General features: G+C 34.0%; 1 protein-coding gene across 9 annotated transcripts in view; it reads left to right on the forward strand.

Moving 5' to 3' along the window:
* The window catches only part of PHF3 (PHD finger protein 3), a 74,804-nt gene that overhangs the window by 23,265 nt on the left and 28,557 nt on the right, over window positions 1–22,982 (forward strand). For 4 of the 9 annotated variants that reach the window (XM_033098176.1, XM_033098199.1, XM_033098185.1 and 1 more), the window contains one exon: window positions 20,179–20,340. The exons of 3 other annotated variants lie outside the window; for them this stretch is intronic. In XM_033098176.1, the coding sequence (XP_032954067.1) occupies window positions 20,179–20,340 (162 nt within the window). Of the gene's footprint in view, window positions 1–19,120; window positions 19,254–20,178; window positions 20,341–22,982 lie in introns of those variants that run through there. 2 more of the 9 variants (XM_033098207.1, XM_033098225.1) reach the window with 2 other exon arrangements.

Below are 22,982 nucleotides of genomic sequence, written 5' to 3' on the forward strand. Positions count from 1 at the left end.
GTTCATAGATTATCATCATCTGCTCATAACAAAATTTTTGGAGGGAGATTGGATTCTTGTATTGTTACCCCTGAAGGGGGTAGTGTCAAAATTGCTGCTTGAGTATCTGAGTCTTCATTTCATGAAGGTAACAGTATCCAAACTTTGACTACACATGTTTATCAGTAAGACATTTTTGAGTGCTCATCAATACTTGTGTGTTTTTAAATACTTGCCCTACTATGCTAATACATTAATGTCCAAAACACGTACAATAGATATTTTAAAAAAGATGAGCTATAGCTACCATTGGAATGCAGTATGATTAAATATAGTTATTTTCGAAAATTTCATCTTGTCATTTTCATACAGTCTTTTGTACATGTGGTTCTAAGTTGAGTTTATGTTGAGGCTTGATTTTAATGGCTGTTATGAATGAAAAAGAACTCAAGAAAGATACATCTATTCAAACAGAAGAAATTCACTGTAGGCTCTACTAGGAAGTTACAATTTTATTTTTTTGTTTCTATCAAGTATACAAAGGCTTTTATTTGCAGCTAAATTGGAACATTTCTGCCATCTTCAATGTGTCTGCTCTTTTAAGCCAATAGGAAGTTGTTACATTCTAAAATATTTACCTTTTGAGCTCAAAACTCACTGAACCTTTTTATTTGGAAAAATTTTAAAGTGTCCAGTAAGAATTTTTATAGGTGCCACATTTCATTTTAGTCACAAATCACAGAATAATGGAAACATTTCTAAAAAGCAGTTTTCTTAGCCCATTTTTTTCAGAAAAGCAGTTATTTTCTTACTCATTACTAACATGTCACTTTTATCTAGAAGGGGCAGATTAAGGATCCTTATTTTTCAGTGTGACATATCACAGCTGCTTATAATAGAAAAGGCCAATGTCTCATTTGTAAAACATTTGTCTCATTTTATTTGAAAATGTGTAACTTCACCCTTAAGTATAAAAATTCTTAAGGCCTATTCTGTGAATTAATGAAGAACCTCTATGTGGTATAAAGATTTTAATAGCCATTTACCAGCTCATTAAAATTACTGTAAAGAGTCTGTCTACAAAGCTTTTTTTAAAAAATATAAAAAGAACTATATGATGACATCCTATAACAGTGCAAATTGTTGAAGGCAAACATTCATTAAGAATGTGGACTCCTCGGCTTCATAGAATTCTCAATCTTTTTTCAGGATTTCTCTCTTTAGATAAATTGTCAGTCACAATTTAATAAATTTAATAAATTGTGACTGACAATTTATCTAAAGAGAGTATCCAACAAGTATACTAGTGTCAATCTGATTTAATATCGGTAAAGTTTAATTTCGTTTTTGTTTTTAGGTAATAGTTAATATACATAATAATGTCTTCTTTGGGACAGATTGATTATATGTGTACTACTTCAGGTATATCCACCTCTTTAGGAACCCACCTGCTTGGTGCATACTTAAAGTCTAATGAAAGTTGCTATAAGGGTATCTACTGAAATGTTAAAATATTTTATTTAGAGGCAGTATCTTTTTATTTATTTTAAATTAGTTTTGTCAGTCACAGTTGACATTCAGTATAATTTTATATTAGTCTCAGGTGTATAGCATAGTGGTTAGACATTTATGTAATTTATGCAATGATCCCCTGACTAGTCTACTATCCACCTGGCACTTAACACAGTTGTTGCAACCTGACTGACTATATTCTCTATGCTGTACTTTACATCCCCATGACTATTTTGTAACTACCAATTTGTATTTCTTAATTCCTTCACCTTTTTCACCCAGCTCTCCAACTCCACTCCCTACTGGCAACGAACAATCGGTTTGTTCTCTGTATCTATGAGTCTGTTTCTGTTTTGTTTGTTGGTTTATTTTGTTCTTTAGATTACATATATGAGTGAGATCATATGGTATTTGTTTTTGTCTGACTTATTTCACTTAACATAATACCCTCGACGTCCATCCATGTTGTTGCAAATGGTAAGATTTCATTCTTTTTTCTGGCTGAGTAATATTCCTTTGTGTATATATATATATATATCACCTTTTTTTTATCCAGTTGTCTATTGATGGCCACTTGGGTTGCTTCCAGGTCTTGGCTGTCATAAATAGTACTCTAATGAACATAGGGGTGCATATATCTTTTATAATTAGCGTTTTGGATTTCTTTGGATAAATACTCAAAAGTGGAATTATATAAGGTAGTTATGGGTCATAAAGTAGTTTCTATTTTTAATTTTTTGAGGAACCTCCAAACCATTTTCCATAGTGGCTGCACCAATTTGCAATCCCACTAACAGTGCACGAGGGTTCCCTTTTCCCACATTCTGGATAGCACTTGTTTGTTGATTTATTGATGATAGCCATTCTGATAGGTGTGAGGTGGTACCTCATTGTGGTTTTAATTTGCATTTCTCTGATGATTAGTGACATTGAGTATCTTTTCATGTCTTTTGGCCATCTGTATGTCTTTGGAGAAATTTCTGTTCAGGTTCTGTGCCCATTTTTTAATTGGATTGTGGGTGTTTTTTTTTTTTGTTTTGGTGTTGAGTTATATGAATTTTTAAAAATAAATTTTGGATATTAACCCCTTATCAGATATATCACTGGCAAATATCTTCTCCCATTCAATAGGCTGTCTTTTCCTTTTGTTGATTGTTTGCTTTGCTGTGCAAAAACATTTTAGTTTGAAGTAGTCCCATTTGTTTGTTTTTTCTTTTGTTTCCCTTGCTCGAGGATATAGATCCGAAAAAAAGTATTGCTAAGAGCAATGTCAGAGACTTTATTGCCTATGTTTTCTTCTAGGAGTTTTATGGTTTTGGGTCTTATATTTAAATCTTTCATCCATTTTGAATTTATTCTTGTATATGGTGTAAGAAGATGATCCAGTTTCAACTTTTTGCATGTATCTGTCTAGTTTTCCCCACTGAATAGACTGTCTTTACCACATTGTATATTCTTGCCTCCTTTGTCATAGATTAAATGACCATTTAGGTGTGGGTTTATCTGAGTGTCTATTCTGTTCTATTATCTGTGTGTCTGTTTTTATGCCAGTATTACGCTGTTTTGATTACTATATCCTTGTAGTATAGTTTGCTATCAGATAGTGTGATACCTCCAATTTTGTTCTTCTTTCTCAAGATTGCTGTGGCTATTCTGCGTCTTTTGTGGTTCTATGTAAATTTTAAGATTGTTCTAGTTCTGTGAAAAATGCCATTGGTATTTTGATAAGAATTGCATTGAATCTATAGATTGCTTTACATCCCCATGACTTTGGGTAGTATGGACATTTTAACGATGTTAATTCTTCCTATGAGCATGGTATATGCTTCCATTTATTTGTATCTTCAGTTTCTTCAGTATCTCACAGCTTTCCTAGTACAGGTCTTTTACCTCTAGTTAAATTTATTACCCATATATACATATATATATAAAATATATATATATATATTTTTATATATATATATTTTTTGATGCAATTGTAAATAGGATTGTTTTCTTAATTTCTCTTTCTGACAGTTTATTGGTGTATACAGATACATCTGATTTTTGAATATTTTGAATCTTGCTACTTTACTGAATTCATTTATCAGTTCTAATAGTTTTTTTTTGGTGGAATCTTTAGGGTTCTCTATAGTATCATGTCATCTGCAAATATGACAGTTTTACTTCTTCCTGTTCAATTTGGGTATCTTTTATTGCTTTTTCTTCTCTGATTGCTGTAGCTAGGACTTCCTAGAGGTAGTATTAGGTTGGTGCAAAAGTAATTGTGGTTTAAAAGGTTAAAAATAATTGCAAAAATGGCAATTACTTTTGCACCAACCTAGTATCTTTTTAATGTATACTGACCATATTTTCATACTTTTTCCCTGAAGAGTTTTGCTAAATAACTGACAGACTTTGACTTTAAAGCTTCATAAAATTGACCGCCTGATAAAATGTAAGTATTTGTAATTCATTCTGGATACTAACATCATCCTTTATTTCATCTTGTTAGTTTCTTACTCATATTTTTCTTTTGCTTACTTTTTGTTCTTTTTTAAAAATACTATGTTATATTGTATATATTGTATATCTTTTTAAAGATCGCTTTAAATCTGTTTTGGAACAAAGTAGACTAAATCACATATATGCTGTTTAGATACCTGATTAAGGATGTTTTATTTTGAGTGTTTCTTTTTTCCTAAAATAATTTAATTTTGTATTTGAAAATTTAAAACATACTGAAACAGAAAAAACAATATAGTATATATACATTTACCCATCATCAAGATTCACCAATTAGCTTTGCTGTATGCTTCGTCAATATACCAGTTCATCCATCCAATCCTTCCATCTAATTAAACTTCATCATGCATCTCAGAAAATGGTTTTTACGTAATAATACCATAACACCTAAAAAATAAACAATTTTTTGAAATCTAGTATCCTGCCCATATTCAAACTTGCCATTTGTCCCCAAAATATCATTTTCATTTGTTTGTTCGAGATGTAATCAAGAAACTAGTATTCAGTTTTATTTCTGAAGCCTCCTGCACCCTTTTGCAATGATATTTTTTGAAAAGATAAGACCATGTCTTTTAGGAATGTCCCAAGTTGTGAATTTTTAATATTGTTTCTTCGTGTTATCATTTGGTTTATTCTTTTACTTCTTTTATTTCCTGCTAGTTAGAAGCTAGTTTTAAAAGCTTGATTAAACTTGGGGTAAGCATATTTTGGCAATAATCCTTCATAGGTGAAACTGTGTAGTTAATATTGCAAGTCTTACAATATTTGGTTTTGATGTTAAATTTGATTACTTAGTTAAGGTGGTCAAAACTGTCCTTCCTAAATAGTTGATATAGCGAGTAATCTGTAGAGGTATCACTTTGGTAACATGAACATAGTTCCTCATTAGGCTTTCCTGTTAATGGTTTTATGCATTCATTGATAATACTTGGCTGAATCAGTTGTAGCATAGTGATTATTTTCTAATTTTAGCTTTTCGTTTACATTTATTTGTTGGCATTCTTCTGGTAAAGAGAAGTTTTCCTTGTTACCTGGTTACTGTGACTACAGTTCCTTCTGAAGAGGCAGATGAAAGGAAAAGAATTGACATTTGATTACCAGTTTCTAGAGTAAGAAGTTGGTGAAATAATTACATCCAGTGCCAGAGGTGGCAAATTATTTTTTGGCTCTTTTCTTTTGGATTGCCAAAATAGGTTCCCGGATTTTTAAAATATAGTAAGTCCTCAATGTTGTTGATAGGTTCTCTGACTTTAAGCACAATGACGTATAATGAAACCAATTTTACCATAGGCTCAGGAAATAAAAACAAGAAGAGTTAAGTTCCTAATGTTTTATAATGAAACGATGTTGAACTTTATTTGAGGACCTGCTATACCATGTCTTTGGACTTATTAATGTATCTTTGTCAAATATCCAGTATATTTTGTCCATCTAATTGAGAGACCAGGAAACAGAAATTATTAGAAATATGTGAATTAAAAGTAAAGGGGTGCATTCTTATGAAGGTGTGTGTAACACATGAACAGAAATAAGCCTTATTAAAGTAGCTTTTCTCTGAGGGCTGCTGTTTATTTTCCTCAGGAAGGGCTCTAGAATTAGAATCTTAACTGACATGAATCTGGTAAGGGATCACCCAGTCCAAAATGCTTACGAGAGCCCAAGAGACTTACTGAAGATAACAAAGTATTTATAGACTTCTAAACCTGTGTTATGGAATGAAATGAGGTACATTTTACTATATATACAGTTACTTCAAGGCAAAATACATATAACATTCACTTCTTACTCATTAAATCAAGACCCCTACCTAGGTATATTCATCAGGTATGTTTATGTTTATTAAAATTCTCTTCTTGTGTTCCAAGTTCTAATAATTCTGTCGTGTTCTAAATTTATTGCAGAGTTGACACTTTTTCTATCAAGGTTATATCTTTTAAAAAAAATTATCAGCTTTACTGAGGAATAATAGCAAAAAAATACAATTTAAAAAATGGCAGATGAACAGAATAGACATTTTCCCAAAGAAGACATACAAATAAATGACCAACAGGTACATGAAAAGGTGCTCAACGTCACTAATCATCAGGGAAATGCAAACCAAAACCCCAATGAGGTGGTATCACCTCACACCTGTTAGAATAGCTATCACCCAAAAGGCAAAAGATAACAAGTGTTAGGATGTGGAGACAAAATTGTAAGATATTTAAAGTGTACATTGTGGTGATTTGATATACATATACCGGGGGTGCCAAAAAAAAAGTATACACATGACTTGTATTCATCTTTTGTTATCGGTATATATTGAGTATTACAATTTTAATACAATTTTTTCCTTTCTTAAAATGTATATATATTTTTTGGCACCCTCTGTGTACATTGTGAAAGGATCCCCTCCATCTAGTTAATTAATATATCCATCACCTCACATATTTATCTTTTTTTGTGCGTGTGAGAACATTTAAGTTCTATTCTCCTAGCCATCTCAGTTACACAACACAGTGGTATCAACAGTAGTCACCATTTTACGATAGATTTTCAGACCTTATTTATCTTATAGCTGAAGTTTTGTTTGTTCCCTTTTACCAACCTCAACCTATCTATTTCTCCCTTCTCCCTTTTACCAGCCTCAATCTATTTCTCCCATCCCCCAGCCCCTGGCAACCATTTTTCTATCCTTTGCTTCTATAAGTTAAACTTTTTTTTTTTTTAGATTCTATATATAAATGATGCCATGCAGTATTTGTCTTTGGCTGGCTTATCTCACTTAACATAATGCTCTCCAGGTCCTTCCCAGGTATTCCCAAATGGCAGGATTTCCTTATTTTCTCATGGCTGAATAATATTCCATTGTTATATATACACCACATCATCTTTATCTCTTCATCTGTTGATGGACACTTGAGTTGTTTCCATATCTTGGCTATTGTGAATAGTGCTACAGTGAACGTTAGAGTGCAGATATTTCTTCAGTAATCCTCTTTTCATTTGTTTTGGGTATGTACCAAGCTTTGGGATTGCTAGATATGGCAGTTCCATTTTTAGTATTTTGAGGAACTTCCATACTGTTTTCCATAGTGGCTGTATCAATTTACACTCCCACCAGCGGTTCACAAGGGTTCTCTTTTCTGTACACTAGCACTAATCTCTTACCTTTTTGGTGGTAGCTATTCTAACAGGTGTGAGGTGGTACCACTTCACTGGGGTTTTGATTCTCATTTCCCTGATGATTAGTGATGTTGAAAACCTTTTCACGTAACTGTTGGTTTTTGGAAAAATGTCTGTTACGTTCATCTGCCCATTTAAGAAGAATTTTTTTTTTTTGCCATTGAGTTGTAGGAGTTCTTTATACATGGGTACCAAAAAAATGTATACACATTTTAAGAGATGTTATTTTAAAATATGTATACATTTTTCATTATTTTGGCACCCTCTGTATATTTTGTATATTAACCCCCTTATCAGATATAAGATTTACCCATTATGTAAGTTTCTATTTTGTTGATGGTTTCCTTTGCTGTGCAGAAGCTTTTTAGTTTGATGTAGTCCCACTTGTTTACTTTTACTTTTGGTGTCAAATCCAAAAAATTACTGCCAGAGAGTGATGTCAAGTAGCTTATCCTCTGTGTTTTCTTCTAGGAGTTTTGTAATTTCATGGTTTACATTCATATCATTAATTCATTTTGAGTTGATTTCTGTGTGCGGTGTAAGATAAGGAGTCCAGTTTCATTCTTTTGCATTTGGCTATGTAGTTTTCCTGGCAACACTATTGAAGAGACTGTCCTTTCCCCATTGTATATTCTTGGCTTCTTTGTCGTAATTAATATATGCATGGGTTTATTTCTGGGCTCTCTGTTCTATTCCATTGATCTGTGTCTGTTTTTATGCCAGTATCGAACTGTTTTGATTACTATAGCTTTGCAGTGTAGTTTGAAGTCAGAAAGTGTGATGCCCTTTGTAATTCCATATAAATTTTAGGATTGTTTTTTCTATTTCTGTGAAAAATTCCATTGGAATTTGATAGGGATTGTATTGAATATGTAGATTGCTTTAGGTAGTATGGACCTTTTAACAATATTGTTCCAATCCATGAGCATGGAATATCTTTCCATTTCTCTCTCTCTCTCTATGTGTGTGTGTGTGTGTGTGTGTGTGTGTGTCTTGAACTTCTTTCATCAATGTCTTACAGTTTTTACTGTATACATTGTTCACCCTCCTTGGTAAATTTATTCCTAGGTATTTTATTCTTTCTGATGCAATTGTAAATGGCAGGTTATATCTTTAATCTCTAATATTCTTGGTCACAGTTTCTTTTAGATAGAGACTTTATCAGTTGTGTTTCTAAAGAGTCTTTGGTTGCTATACACATATCCTGAAAAATGCTGTGTTTCTGAATGAGTAGCTTTTTGTTGTTTAGTTGCTTCATGTTGGGATGCTTCCTTTTAATTTGTGCTTTCTAAACTATTAGCATTCTTATTCTGAGTTTTGCAAGGGGTCAATCAACACTACTGTGATAGCGTAGAGGTGTTTTAATTATTTTGCTTGCTAAGGGTAACTTCCTGCTTAGAGTTTAGTTTAATGTGTAGATTCTAATCTCTTGAGATAGAAACTTGGGAGCTATGAAATTTTTGTATATATTCATGCATTTTTCATTGAAGTTGTGCTTAAGACTGGACACTATGTATTCAGCTGCTGTTCTGGGAATTAGGGATATATCAGAAAGCAAAATGACAAATTCTTCATGGAATTTACATTCCATTTAATGTTGTGTATATCATTAAAAGTTTTTTCTTGGCCTGCTACAGATTAGGGATGTTAAGTGTTAAAGTCTTACCTACTGAAAAATAAGTACTCCTCTAAGAACTTTTTGTTGAGCCTCGTTTATCTCAGGTTTTCTGTTATATTTGAGTAAAAGTAAACAGAATGTTATAAAACAAAATGCCTAGTTGAGATCTGATTCTTTAAAATGTGAAACTCAATAAATTATGGTAAGATCCATGTTATAAGAGGGTTGAGTCATAATTTTTTCAACTGATTCCTTTTTGTAGTAGCGTTCTCATTAAATAGCATTCTAGGTATCAGCACCTTACAGCATGGCTCTACAGTTGTGAGGTGTAATTATTTGCTTTGGCATAAAAGTGGTTGGTGCTGTTTGTTCATTTAACAAATATTTATTGCATAGAGTCATAATGCGAGACTCTTTCCAGTGCTGGAAGATACAGTGGTATTTGAGACAAAGTACCTGTCCTCATGGAGCTTGTAAGTAAAGTGTAGGGTGGTAGAGAATGTCTGGTTGTTTGAGTCGCCACAGAGGCCATGTTTATTTGGGTTGTGAGGCTCAGGGCAGGCCTCTCTGTGCGGTGACATTAAGAGCAGCAGCATCCTTAGGGCTGTGTAATGGCTAGGCTTTTGAAGATCTTGGGTAAGTGAAGTACATTCCAAATAGAGAAATAGCAAATGAAAAGCATTAATTTATTTGGTGATCAGTCAGTCCTTTTTGTTATATTAAAGTAATCCACTGTTAATAGTTTTAGTATCCCCTTGGGTTGTGTTTACACGATTATATTCATACTTAGTTTTTCAATTGGTGGACTGTGTAAATGAACTGTGAGACAGTGATTTTCCCATGTGCTGCTCCACAAAAAAGAAAAACCTAAGAAATAAAAATAAAATTTAAACAAGCAAATCCTTAAGCAACTACCTACTCCCTGATACTCCCCAAACACACAAATTTGTATTAACAGTGTTTACTAGTTACTGTAGGTTTTCTAGAATTGGCCAGTTTTTGGACAAGTGTTTTTCTCTGTGCTTGTTTTTAAAAACATGGGGTGGAGCTAATCCAACTGAAAATTTGGTGTGTACATTTCAATATTTTTTCTAAATTTCATAATCTCAGTGGCCTGGTAGTTAATAAAAAACAAAACAAAAACTTTTGGTACATTTTTAGCTCTGATATCCTATATTTAAATACATATTTAGATATTTATGAAATTAGATATTTATGTATTTATGAAATAAGATTTTCATGTTTTGAATTTAAGTTTCTATTCTGTTTTCCATAGGTGTGGTTTGTAGTTAACATGATGGAGTTAACATGAACAAAACCAATTCTACTTTTTGGTTTATCTGTGCTTGATGGAATTGAAATGAAGAAAGTGTATATGCTGTCATCCTTATAATTGAATTTCATTCAGTGTTACCACACATCATCTTTTATATTTATTCATTAGTATATTTGTATTGCCCTGTTCTTCTGCTCTGTTTATAACAAAACTCCTGGAAATAATTTTCTTGCTCTCTATTCCACAAATCTCTCTTCAAATTCAGATTTCACCCTCACCAGTCACTATCAAGTTAGCAGATCCAAAGACTACTTCTCTTTCATTCTACCTACCAGGGGCGTGTAACTCAGTTGGTTTCTGCCTTTTGAAATGATCTATTCACTTGACCTTTGGTTTATAGGTCTCCTGGTTACTCTCTCACCTTGCTGTCTTCTGCCTCTCAGTTTCTTTTGGTGCTCCTCTTCGTCTTCCTGACTGCTGCACACTCGAGTATCTCAGGGTTCAGGTTTTAGGCATCATTTTAGAAATCTCTATTTCTACTCACTTTTGTGGTGATATTATCCAGTTTTGTGACTTAAGAAACTATAATTCAACACCGAAATATATATACACATATATATATATATGTATATGTGTATATATATATGTATCTCCTTAGCCTTAACTTCTTGCCTAAACTCTAGACTCCTGTGTTTACTTCTTTGGATGTCTATTTGGCATTTTAAGCTTAATGCCTAAAACCGAACTCTTGATACCTACTTCCCCGTCCCGCAAGTCCTCCAGGACCATTGCTTTCTACAGTCTTCCCCATCTCTTTTAATGGCAAGTTCTTCTTTTGAGTTGCTCAGCAAAAATTTTGTGTCATTCTTTACTTACCCTTTTCTTTCACATTTCATATTCAGTTGGTCAGAAAATCCTGTTGGCTTTATTTTCAGAATATATCCAGAATCTGGCTACTTGCACTTCTCACTTTCTTCACTGTCACTGTGGCCTTAACCATAACCATCTCTCACCTGGATCATTGCATTAGCCTTGGTTTCTCTTTTTCTGCCCTTGGGGATTTCTTACAGAGTATTCTCAAAAGAGCGCCAAGAGTGATCTTTAAAATGTTAGGTCATATCACTCTTGTATCACAGTGCTCTGGGAACTTTACATTTTGCACAAAGGAAAAAAGCTAAAGTCTTTCCGGCCTACAAGATCCTCCTCAATTTGCCCTGGTATCTCTGATTTTATGTGCTGTTCTCGCCTTCTCTTTCCCTAGTCTAGCCACACAGACCTGCCCCCATTCTATTCTTAACATCCTAGGCACGCTCCTGCCTCAGGATGTAGGTACTTAATTTAATGTGTTTTCTAACTTGAAAGCTGTTTCCTTAACTTGTTCAGGCTTTTGCTGAAAAGGCATCTCAGCAATGTCATCCCCAGGCTCCTAGCCTATCCGTGCCTGTTTAAGAATCAGGAAAAGGCACTCTTTCGCCTGCGCACAGCTTAAAGGGCAGACAGGGACCTGGACTTCAGTCTCTACTGGGCTAGAAGCTCTAGTGTAAGAAACAACCAGTACGCTTGTCCCTGGCTTTCCGTAACCATTCTAGTTCAAATTACAAACTATCCTTTGTTCCCCTATCTGTACTCGGTATTATTCTTTCCTTTTATTCATATGACTTATCTAACATGCTATAAACTGAAGCTTCACAAGAAGTTTTTTTAAATGTATTTTATGAAAAACGTAAGACAGAATAGTAAATGAACCCCCATGTTACCTGTTACTCAGCGTAAACAGTGAATAGTTGGTCTTTTTTCATTTATACCCCACTTACTTCTTCCCCTCTCCTACCTCCTGAGATTATTTTGAAACACAGCCCAGAAATATGTAGCATGCCCTTGAATAATGTCCTTTTGTTCAATGCCATTTTGTGATAACGGTGATGAGATGCCATAAGAACCTAACTCTTGTTTATATCAATTAGCCTGTGGTAAAACTGGTTTTTCACGTCATTTCACTTAAAATTGTAGAACCTATCATTCACGTTAAGTGGGGACGTTACTGTAATTTCATCTGTAAATATGTCGGCACGTATCTCTAAATTATAAGAATTCTTTAAAAAAAATACAGTAATATTATCCTGCCCAGAACAGTATTTTCAAATATAGTCAGCTTTTAGTTTTACCCAGTTTCTTCAACATTTTTTTATAGTTTGAACCAGAATTTAAATAAGGTGAATCTGAATTTAAATAATCAGAACTTAAAAAAATTTAATTGGTTGATATGTAAGTTTATTTCAGTCTGTTAGTGTTCCCTACCTTCTTCCCTCATCTTTTCTTGATATTTATTTTTTGAAGAAACTAGGTCATTTGTTGTAATAATTTCATTTGCATCTAAAATAATCTAGGCCAGCATGTGACACATAGCAGGTACTCAGTAAAGGTAAAATGATTTATAACATTTTAGGATAGAATTAACGTGTTAAATTTTTAGGTAATGATTAACATGTCAGTTTTATACCAGCTTAATAGAATAATATTGGCAATAAGAGCAATTATTTAGACAGTTGGGAAGGGTCAGATGAAGGGCAATTAGGGCTATAGAAAGTTATTTGAAAAGATCTGCCAGGATATACTAATAATGGGTACCATTTATTTAAGATATTATTGTTTGCATATCAAGTACTGTGTTAGAAGCTACATTAGTTTATTCAATTCTTACAGCAACCTTTCAGAGAAGGCTGGTAATACCTGCATTTTCCCAATGAAGTAATTGAGGTGCAATGGAGGAAGTGGGTGTCAGGCATTAATGTCTTTCTTAACAAACTTTATGGAACTAGAGATGGATAAAACCATGTGCAAGTGTAACTTTGATTAAGAAAAAAAAGCTTAAAAAAAGTGGCACCAATAATACTACTACTTCCCTCTACATAGAAAACCTTTGTTTAGTGTATTCCTTTCTGGCTTCTTTATCTAGGCATTCACACATGTATTGCACATTTTGGAAGACATTTTTTTAACAAAATACTTTTAAGGTGAGATTAAAAATGCAAATAAGAAAGGGAAAAGTCTCTGAAAAATAATAGCAGTTTGATGTATGTGCTTTTGGTGTGTGTGTGTAGGGTGGGGAGAGAGAGAGAGACAGAGCTTGGGAAACAGTTACACTCTATATACCACATGCAGTTTTTTCCTGCATATAATGTCCTTTAGCGTATTGAAGACACTGAAGATTTGCAGTGAAGAAACTGTTTTAACTTGAACGCATTATCTTTTACACTTGTTTGGTAGAAAAACCCCTTTCCATGAAATACTGACCAGTTTCTCCCAAAGTATGAAGTTGAGTTTGACAAAAGTTGAAATATTTGTGCACATTTAAATATGAGACTTTAGAATATGTTAAAGTAAATATGAATTAACAGCAGAAATGTTGGATAACTTAATAGTGTTGGAATAACTGAAAACAGTATTCTGAAGAAAATTAACCTTGGTTGATATAAAATAATACTAAAATGAGATAAACAGGGAAAATACTTGGCATTAAATAGGTAACACAGATATTACATGAAGAATTCATATAAATTATTAAGAGAAAATCGCACTAAGACCTGAGTAGGAGAGTAGTAGGCAGAACTAAAGAAATACAAAAAGAAAGCATAGTATACACTTCTGAAGTGTTAAGCTTTTTTAGTAACCTTGTTTCTTTTAAAAATCTGAAACTCGGTACTTGTGAGTTCTTATTGAGGATTAATACGAAGCTCTTTGCTTTCTAAATTGTATGTAATCTTTATGAAAAGTCATATGAGATACATTAACACAGTTAAATATATATTTTTAATATATATAAAATGTATATACAGAGGGTGCCAAAAAATGTATACACATTTTAAGAAAGGAAAAAACTGTGTGAATTGTAATAATATATACTGAAAACAAAACATGAATACAAGTCATGTTTGACTTCTTCAATTAAAAGAGGTGCTCAAAGTGGTCACCATCAGCGTCCAGACACTTCTGATTACAGCGAACTACTGCTTGAGAGGTAACATCTCTTAAAAGTGTGTATACATTCTTTTGGCATCCCCGGTACCTATGCTGCCTTTGACTCAGTAAACCTATGTTTTAAAGTTTATTGTAAAGAAAGAATTGAAGAGGAAAAATATGTGTGTATAGTAGCATCATTTGTATTTTTCAAATTAGGAAGCATGCTAACATCTAAAATGATAAATTCACCACAGAATAATACTTGTGGTTTAAAAGGTTAAAAATAATTGCAAAAACCGCAATAACTTTTGCACCAACCTAATAGCATATCTTGATGGCTATTTTGCCACAGCCTTTTTGGGAATAAATGTACGAATCATCCATGAAGGAAAAGAACTCTAACTGAAGGGAGGCCAAGTAGAGGCTGGGTGGTCTTCTGCAATGTTACGGGAGAAAGCTGTGCAGCAATTTTACGAGGATGTTTCCATGTGTTTTCTTTCTTTGTTTCAAAATACAAGCCCTAGATTAGATATCTTTTTTGTGACTCTGCAAAAATAACATGTTCTTTAGTTTTTTTCTCAAACCTGACACTTAATGCCAACTTTTATAGTAGAAAAAATAACTGTCCTAGAAGTAGAGTTGAGTTGAGTTTGGCCTTTGTACTGACAGCATGAATTAAGGGATGTCAAGTGTAAAGAATTCCTTACTGTATTCGTGGTTTTCCCTTTTGTATGGTATTAAAGTGATTTCCCAGTTATTGAGGAATTTAATAAATTTAACTCCAAATGGTTTGGTTTTATTTACTTTTTATCTCATTTACCCCTCTTCCCAAAAAGATAGATTGGAATGAAATAAAGTAGTACTAATGTTAGGAGGATTTCACACAGACTTGACTGACATCAGAGCTCAGCACATTTATTTAAATAGGGCTGTATGGGGATTGGAAGAATTTTAATGTGATTTAAATTCAGGCTCAAGGAGATTTCTGAGTATGACTATAGATTTTATGCCAAAACTTACAAATGAGAATGACGCCTAATGCTGGAATGTAGGAGGAAGTAAAAAGCATCTTGTTTTTTCTGCATGACATGGCTGGCTGTACACTTGTCTCCTAAACAATTCAGGATATTGCCTTTTTTTTTGGGTAACCTGAAGTTCCCATTTTAGTGGATATAGTGAATAGGTCCAGCCATTTTTTTTAAAAGTTGGGTATCAAATACTGAATCTTAGTTTGCCTTATTTATGGGAGGGGATGATGTGAGAGGTACTTGAGAATAGATCGTGTTCTGAAAAGAACCCAAATTCTCCTTTACTTCTCTTCATTTTCTTAGCAAAAGCAGTTGGATTAACCTCTTTAAAACACAGATACCTAATTGGAAGGGTTTTGCCTTAGATTATTCATACTTTACTGTGAATTAGTTTAATCAGATGAATGGATTAGAAGAAGAAATCTCAGATTTTTTTTTTTAATAGTTGATTTGTTCTGGGAGGAGTTGAGGAAAATAAGTGAAAAAGAATACATAGTTTTTGATGGTGAGGTACATGAGCAGGGAGACTCTGAAACAAAAGTTAACTGTTAGTGTGATGCTTTCTAAATGCCAGATACTGTTCAGAGCCCTTTATACATATTAATTTGATGATCATAGCAACCCTTTGACCACTAGTATCTCCATTTTGTAGAAGAATTTGAGGCATTGAAAGGTTAAGTAGGTGATTTATTTTTTGGGAAGCCTGGGTCAGCATGATTGCCCTGAAAATGTTGGAGACAGTATAGAGCTTCATTTAATGTAAAGGTGGACTTTTTTGAGATGAAGGAACTATGTTGCCAGAAGTAGAAGTACACAAAAGGCTGTGTTCTTGGAAACTTACCTCTGAGAAATACCTCACATGCAGCCCTAAGTATTCTGATTGTAGGTTGTTAGTTTATGAAGTTTTTGCCTGATGAGGGGCCTCACGGCATCACTTATTTCCAAGTTCCGTTCCAGTCACACAGACATGCTTAAATCTCTGTTGATTTTCTCTCCTCCTCTCCTTCCCTTCCCTCTCTCCACTTCCTTCTTTTGCCCCATTCTCCCGTATTCCCTCATCTCCCTGTTTGAGGTGACTACCTACTTTACCTCCTTCCCCTCTCCCCATTTCTGTCACTTATATAGAAAAATCATCTTTTATCCCTTTAACTTCTTCAGCTGATTGTCCCCCTTTTCTGACTTTTACCATTAAACTTCTTTTTTTAAAAATATTTTAAAAATTTTATTGGGGAACACAGTGTTTCTCCAGGGCCCATCAGCTCCCAGTTGTTTTCCTTCAATTTAGTGGAGGGCGCAGCTCAGCTCCAAGTCCAGTCGACGTTTTCAATCTTAGTTGCAGGAGGCGCAGCCCACCATCCCATGCGGGAATTGCACCGGCAACCTTGTTGCTGGGAGCTCGCACTCTAACCAACTGAGCCATCCGGCTACCCCTAAACTTCTTGAAAACAAAAAAGAGACAGCAGTTGCCATTCTTCACATATTTACTTTTTAACTTCTTGTCATCTGACCCTCTGCTTTTGTGAGTCAAATTAATGGATTTTTCTCCTTCCTTTTTTCTCTCTGTAACAGTGAACTTTCCTGATCCCTACTTCCTTGAAATTCTCATTACCCTTTTGTGATGTTGTATTACTTTGATGCTTCTTTTGCCAGTTCTTTTTCTTCATGCCATCAGTGTATCCAAAACGTGAAGTCATTACCTTACTTCCAAATTTGTTCTTTCCAGTTTCTCTCTTTTGATTAATGGAAACATTAACTCATTAACGTTAAATTTTCCTGGCCCCTTTTTTCCCCTAATTCTTTCATTCAGCAAATATTTCTGGAGTGTCTACTATGTACCAGGTGGTTATTCTAAGTTTTGGAATTTCAACAATGAATAAGAGGTAAAGTTCCTGACTTGTAGAGATTACATTCTAGTGGAGAAGACAATTAATAAACAGATATTTAATTGGGTGGAGGATAAAGTACACCAAGGGTTTAGAAGGCAGTGATGAGAGTATGTACTGTTTTGGACAAGATCATTAGGGAAGGATCCTCCGAGAAGGTGATGTTTGTATGAAACTTGAGTGAAGCAAGAGAGTGAGCCATATGTATATCTTGGAGAAAAGAGCTCCAGGAGGAATTACCAAGTACAAAGACCCTGAGATGGCCTTATGCTTTCCTGTGTTCTGGAAAGGCCAGTGTCGCTGGTGCCAAATGAGTCATAGAGTGGTAGGAGCTATATCAGAGCAGTTGATTGGGGGAAGATCTTAGAACCTGTGGGCCCTGGCTAGGGTTTTGGACATTAATCTAAATGTGTTGGTAAGGATTTGGAGGTTCTTAAACAGAAGAATGGTAACATGATAAGACTTAACATGTTGTTTAGAAGCATCACAATGATGACTGTGTGGGAGAATAAATTGTGTGTATGTATGTGGGAGGTAGAGAGGCACTAGAGGAACCTGGGACACTGGGAGTCTATTGATGAGAGATGATGGTGATTTGGAGTAGACTGTCAGCTGTGGAGGTGGTAGATGGTCAGGTGACTGATAGGTTTTGCAGGTAGAGCTAGCAGGATGTGCTGATTGCTTGGAGGTGGGATATGAGAAGAGATGAGCTAAGGATAGTTCTAGAGTTTTAGGCTTGAATAGCTACGCGAATAAATGGAAGTTTGTTCTGGGAATACCCTAGGAGGGGCATTTTTATTGAGGAGAGTGAGAATGGGTAGAATCAGTGTTTATTTTCAATATACTAAGTTTGAGGTACTTATTAGACAACCTAGTGGAGATGTCAAATTATACTCCTCCAGAAGGCAACTGAGTTGGGGCTGGAAAAATAATTTTGAGAGTTATCCAGTATAGATGGGCCTATAGATGGGATGCGATCACTTAGGGAGGAGTTAGTGCAGATGAAGAGGAGAAATGGGAGGACTGAACCCTTAATTCCTTCAGCATGCAGACATGTGCAAGAAGAGGATCTAACAGAGTACTGAGAAGTGGCTAGTGAGATAGGAGGATGTGATATCCAGGAGCTAAGTGAGGAGAAAGGGATTCAAGAAGGGGAAAAGGTCCAGCTGTGTCAGATGATGTTAGGAAATGCAATAAGATAAAACCTAATAATTGATCTTTGAATTTGACTTGCTAAATCTTGTTGATTCTGCTTTGCAATGTGGCTGTAAAATCGTAACATACCTTTTCACTCCCTACCAGGAAACACTATTAATCAAGCTTTAATCACTTTTCTCCTGGATTGTTTTCCTGTTTTGAATTGTTCCTTTTTCTCCTAATTATGATAGGAAATGCATTCTCATTGTAGAAAATGTGAAAAGACAGTGCAACAATGATTAAAAAATCCACAATTCCTTATCTAACTTACCATTAGAGATAGTGACTGATAATACTATTATAGTGCTTTTTTCTCTATCCATTTCTATCCATTAGTGTTTGTAACATATACAGTGTATGTATATGCCTTCTATAAAATTGAGATGAAAAGTAGCCTTAAATTTCGCTTTTTTAAATGAAATTGGTGGAACTATTAATATAAAGTTAACCAATTCTTTGAGAGTATATATGAATGTGTGGCAACATAAGTATTCCATCATGGTGGAATAGCCTTTTAACTCAACAACTCCCCACCTTTCTCCCCTCATTCTATCTTAAATGAGTCCTGATGAATTTTCCTAAAGTATTGTTCTTCTGTAAGCTTTTGGTGCATAGTATAGTGATGCTCTGTTTTTGAGAGTAATACATGCATATGGCAGGGAATGTGGAAAATAGGAAAAAAAGTATATTCTTTTGTAGAATAACTTTAAATTTCATCTATTTCCTGCTAATCTTTTTTTTGGTTTGTCTAAATGTAAGGATAATAGTATGTTTCCTAGGCAGCATTTTTTTCGTAATCCATTATTTTTTCTATATAATTTTTTAGTCAAAGTGTATTAGCAGTTTTGTGATTCTATTTTGTTGTCAAATTGCTCTTCAAAAACTTTGTACCATTTGAAAGTATATTTATAAGGAATTTTGTTCTCTTTAAATTTTAGGATAGACCACTATCTTGTTGAGCTCTTTTAAATGAAGTTCTACTTGGATACAAAGATGAGGACTAGATAACTTCTTGAGGTTCCTTCTAACCCCTAGGATGAAGATAATAACTAACATTTGTATAGTGCTCTAAGTTTACAAAGTGAGTTCTCATACATCATCTCACTTGATCCTCACAACAGCCCTGTGAGGTAGGTAGGACAGGTATTGTTATTCTCATTTTAGAGATAAAGAAACTGATAGGTTAAGTGACTTGGTCAAGTTTTATTTAAGTATTTTAGCAGGGATTTGAATTCAGGTCTTCTGATCTAAATAAACACATTCTTTTTACAAGATTTCATACAACTGCACATTTAGATTTGCTATATGTCTGAGTTAAGGTGCATTTGTTATATAGAGAAATAAACCCAATGACAATGTAAAGATTATTTCAGTGTTTATATTTTCTTCTGTAGTTCCCAATCCTTTTGCATATCTCCCCACCCCATTAAATGAATGACTGTTTCTCTTTTGACTAGGAGAAAGTAATTTAATTGTAGCCATATTAAACACCTACCATTTTCTCTAACATTTGGGGTAGGGGAAAGTTGCATGGTGTTTTTCGTGCGTGTGTGTGTGTGTGTGTGTGTGTGTTTGCTACCACTCTAAAGTACATCTACAATACTTAACTAACACATGTAGCATAAAGTCTAAGGAATAGAATTCCAGTTACAATTAGAAGCTTTTATGTTAGCATGAACCTATATCACAATCTTTTCAAGGATATTAAACTCTTTGGTACTACTTTAACCAAAATTGGGATAATTGAGTACTCAGGTATAGTTGCTTATTATGTTTGCAAAGGTACATTGAGAGTGATTCCATGTGGAATTCTTAAACCAAGAAAGATTATAGCTAATCTTCACTTTGACTAGTTACTTCATAAGGTAGAAGTTTGTAAAACTAAATTGGGAGCTTATTAGTTGCAATATCACATATTAGGTGTAGGTTTAGATTTTCACGACTACACAGTATTGTATTAAACTGTCTCACAGTGTTTTTTGTACTGCCATCAAGTACTTAACATCCCCGATATTTTTTAGAAGTAATTTTTTTGTTGTTTTTGTTTTTTTCTAGTTGTTGGTCTTGACGATATTATGGACGAAGGAGTTGTTAAAGAAAGTGGCAATGATACCATTGATGAAGAAGAACTGATTTTACCTAACAGGAATTTGAGGGACAAAGTAGAAGACAATTCAGTGAGATCACCAAGAAAATCACCACGTTTAATGGCACAAGGTAATCCTTCCAAAGATTACCTAGAAAATCAAAGGTGTAGGGACAGGTGTGATAAATTGTCAACTTGCTTAGCATTTTGATAATAATCAATTTTGAAATTATACAAATTTTTTGGTATAATTTAAAAAATTTTTTATTGAAATTATACATTCACATAATTTAAAGAGTTGACTAGTTTTGTAAGTTTCCAATACTTGCCACCCCACTATTTCCATTTCCCTAGAAGAAACCACTATTAACTTGCAGCTGGTTTTATTACATTTTTTTGATATTTACTTTCACGTCTTAGTAACATATGTATATTGCTACTTTTTGATTTTCTGATGTAGGTATTTATTGACTTCCCACATTGGATGGCGAAAATTTAGCATTCTATTCTCTTGTTCCAAACACACAAAAGAACGTTTTTTCATCCTTCTATATAATTTTGTTACAGCAGTAGTAATTATTTATGTTAGTGTTACTGTGATTTTTGTATGCTTTCAGAGATGATCTATTTAATAAACTATGGTTACTTTTTGTATACAATTTTTTGTCTTTCTGACTTAATAATTGCTTTTGTTGTTCATTTGCTTAGTTTTATACATTTGTAGTTTTCTGCATACATGTCAGTACACCCCACCTACTCTGTCTTAATCTTTCCTAAAGATATTTGTGCATATCAGATATTCTTTTATTTTCATTTTATTGAAGAAGTATCTCTTGGAGCCTTATGATCCGCTCTTGTGTGGACTGGTGTGTTAGCCCTCTAAGCCTGATGCACAGCTGTTTTCCAGCGCTCTCCCTTTACAGTTTGACGATTTTGTTCTGTGTGGCAGTTCTTATTTCCTCTTTTTTGGTTTAACTCCTTTGTTTTGGTGACACACCTCTTCTAGTAATTTTGTGAGAAAAAAGAATATGGAGATAGATATTTTTAAACTTTGTATGTTTGTAAATTATTTATTCTGTTCTCATATTGGAATCATGGTCTGTTTGAACATAGAATTCAGGATTGGAAATTATTTTCCTTCAGAAATTTGAATGTGTTGTTCCATTTTTCTCTAACTTCAGTGTCGTTGAGAAGTTTATTTTGGTGTTCCGTTCCCCCCCCCCTTTTTTTTATGTTAGTTGCTTTCTATTGGAAGTTTGAGGAATCTCTTCTTCGGCTCTAGTACTTCGATATTTCTGATAATGTACCTTAGTGTGGATGTGCTTTACATATTGAGCTGGGTGTTTAGTAGGTCATTTTAATCTGAAAACGATTGTTACTCAATTCTGGGGAAATTTCTTGAATTGTTTCATTGGTAATTACCTTCATTTTCTCAGCTCTTGATTTTTGGAACTCCTGTTATTCAAGTGTTTGATAGAAGGGACTATCTTCTATTGTTTTTATCTTGCCCACTTTCCAACTCTTTGTCTTTTTCCTGTACTTGCTGAAATTTCCTCATGTTTATCCTCAAACTTTTCTATGAAGTTTTGCATTTCTAATTTCAGAATTTTGTTTTGTTTTGGGAACAGTCCTTTTTGTAGCGTTCTAGTCTTGTTTCATGTGTGCAATATCTTCTGTTGTCTTTTGTAAGGTAACTATGGTGTTTAAAAAATTTTTTTGTCTTTAATAGTTTCTTTTTCTTCCACGTTTTAATTTTGTTTAACTTCAATCTTTTATGTTAGAGATTTCCTTAAAATGTCTGATCCTTGATTATTTGCTCATGTTTAGGAGTAGAGAACTAAAACTGTGTGGAACATTTTAATGTGTGGGTTGGTTTTGTTAACCGTAAGTGTCACTGTGTGGTGATCTGGCTGTGCTGGTTTTTGGAAGAATCCCTGATGTCAGAAATTTGGTTATTCTCCTTAGGTTCATTAGATGCTAGCCCTAATATCAGAGCCCTTGAGGGAAGTTGACTAGGATGTCTTGGTTTTCAGTATATACACATTCGCTTAATCTCACAAATTGCAGTGTACTTTACCCACTCTATCTGTGACTGATGTTCCTTAGTCTAGAAACCCAGTTTTACACTGCAGAGAATTAGCCCTCCAGTCTGGGATTAAGACCAGGGAAGGGGGCGGGGGAGTGGGGAGAGAGAGAGAGAGAGAGATATCTAACTGCTTAAATAGCTTTCAGCTCTTCTCATGTTAACTACCTGCCTTCATCCCCACTTTGGAATCATCTGCAGTCACCAATTCCTAAGCCTTTTCGATCTACATCAGTTACTTCTTGATATTTGTTGTTTGGCTTCCAAAATTGTAACTATTTTCTCCTGTTCTTTCTTTCCTTTTAGATTCATGCATTTTCTAGAGCTTTAGTGGGGTTTTGAGAGGTGGATTAATGTAGATGCATATATTTATTTTATCATCTTTATCTCAATTTATATTTTTAATCAGTTACTTGGTATATACTTGCGACTTTGAGAAATGAAAAGAATAAAATTTGAACATTATAGACAAATAATTTTTGGCCTAAACAACCAGTCTTCTAGCTAAGGCAGTTAATATTTAGAGGAGCAAAAGTGACTTTATTCTTTACCCACTAAATCAGTTACTGTTGCAAAATAATTTATCTGAATACCTTCGCAGTTGAATATGCTATTCATTTGTCATTTTTAGAACTACTTAGGTCATGGGTGTTGAAACTTCTTCATTTAGTTTATATCAAGACAGATGGA

Source organism: Rhinolophus ferrumequinum, chromosome 3 (assembly GCF_004115265.2).
Source record: "Rhinolophus ferrumequinum isolate MPI-CBG mRhiFer1 chromosome 3, mRhiFer1_v1.p, whole genome shotgun sequence".
NCBI classification, from domain to species: Eukaryota; Metazoa; Chordata; class Mammalia; order Chiroptera; family Rhinolophidae; genus Rhinolophus; species Rhinolophus ferrumequinum.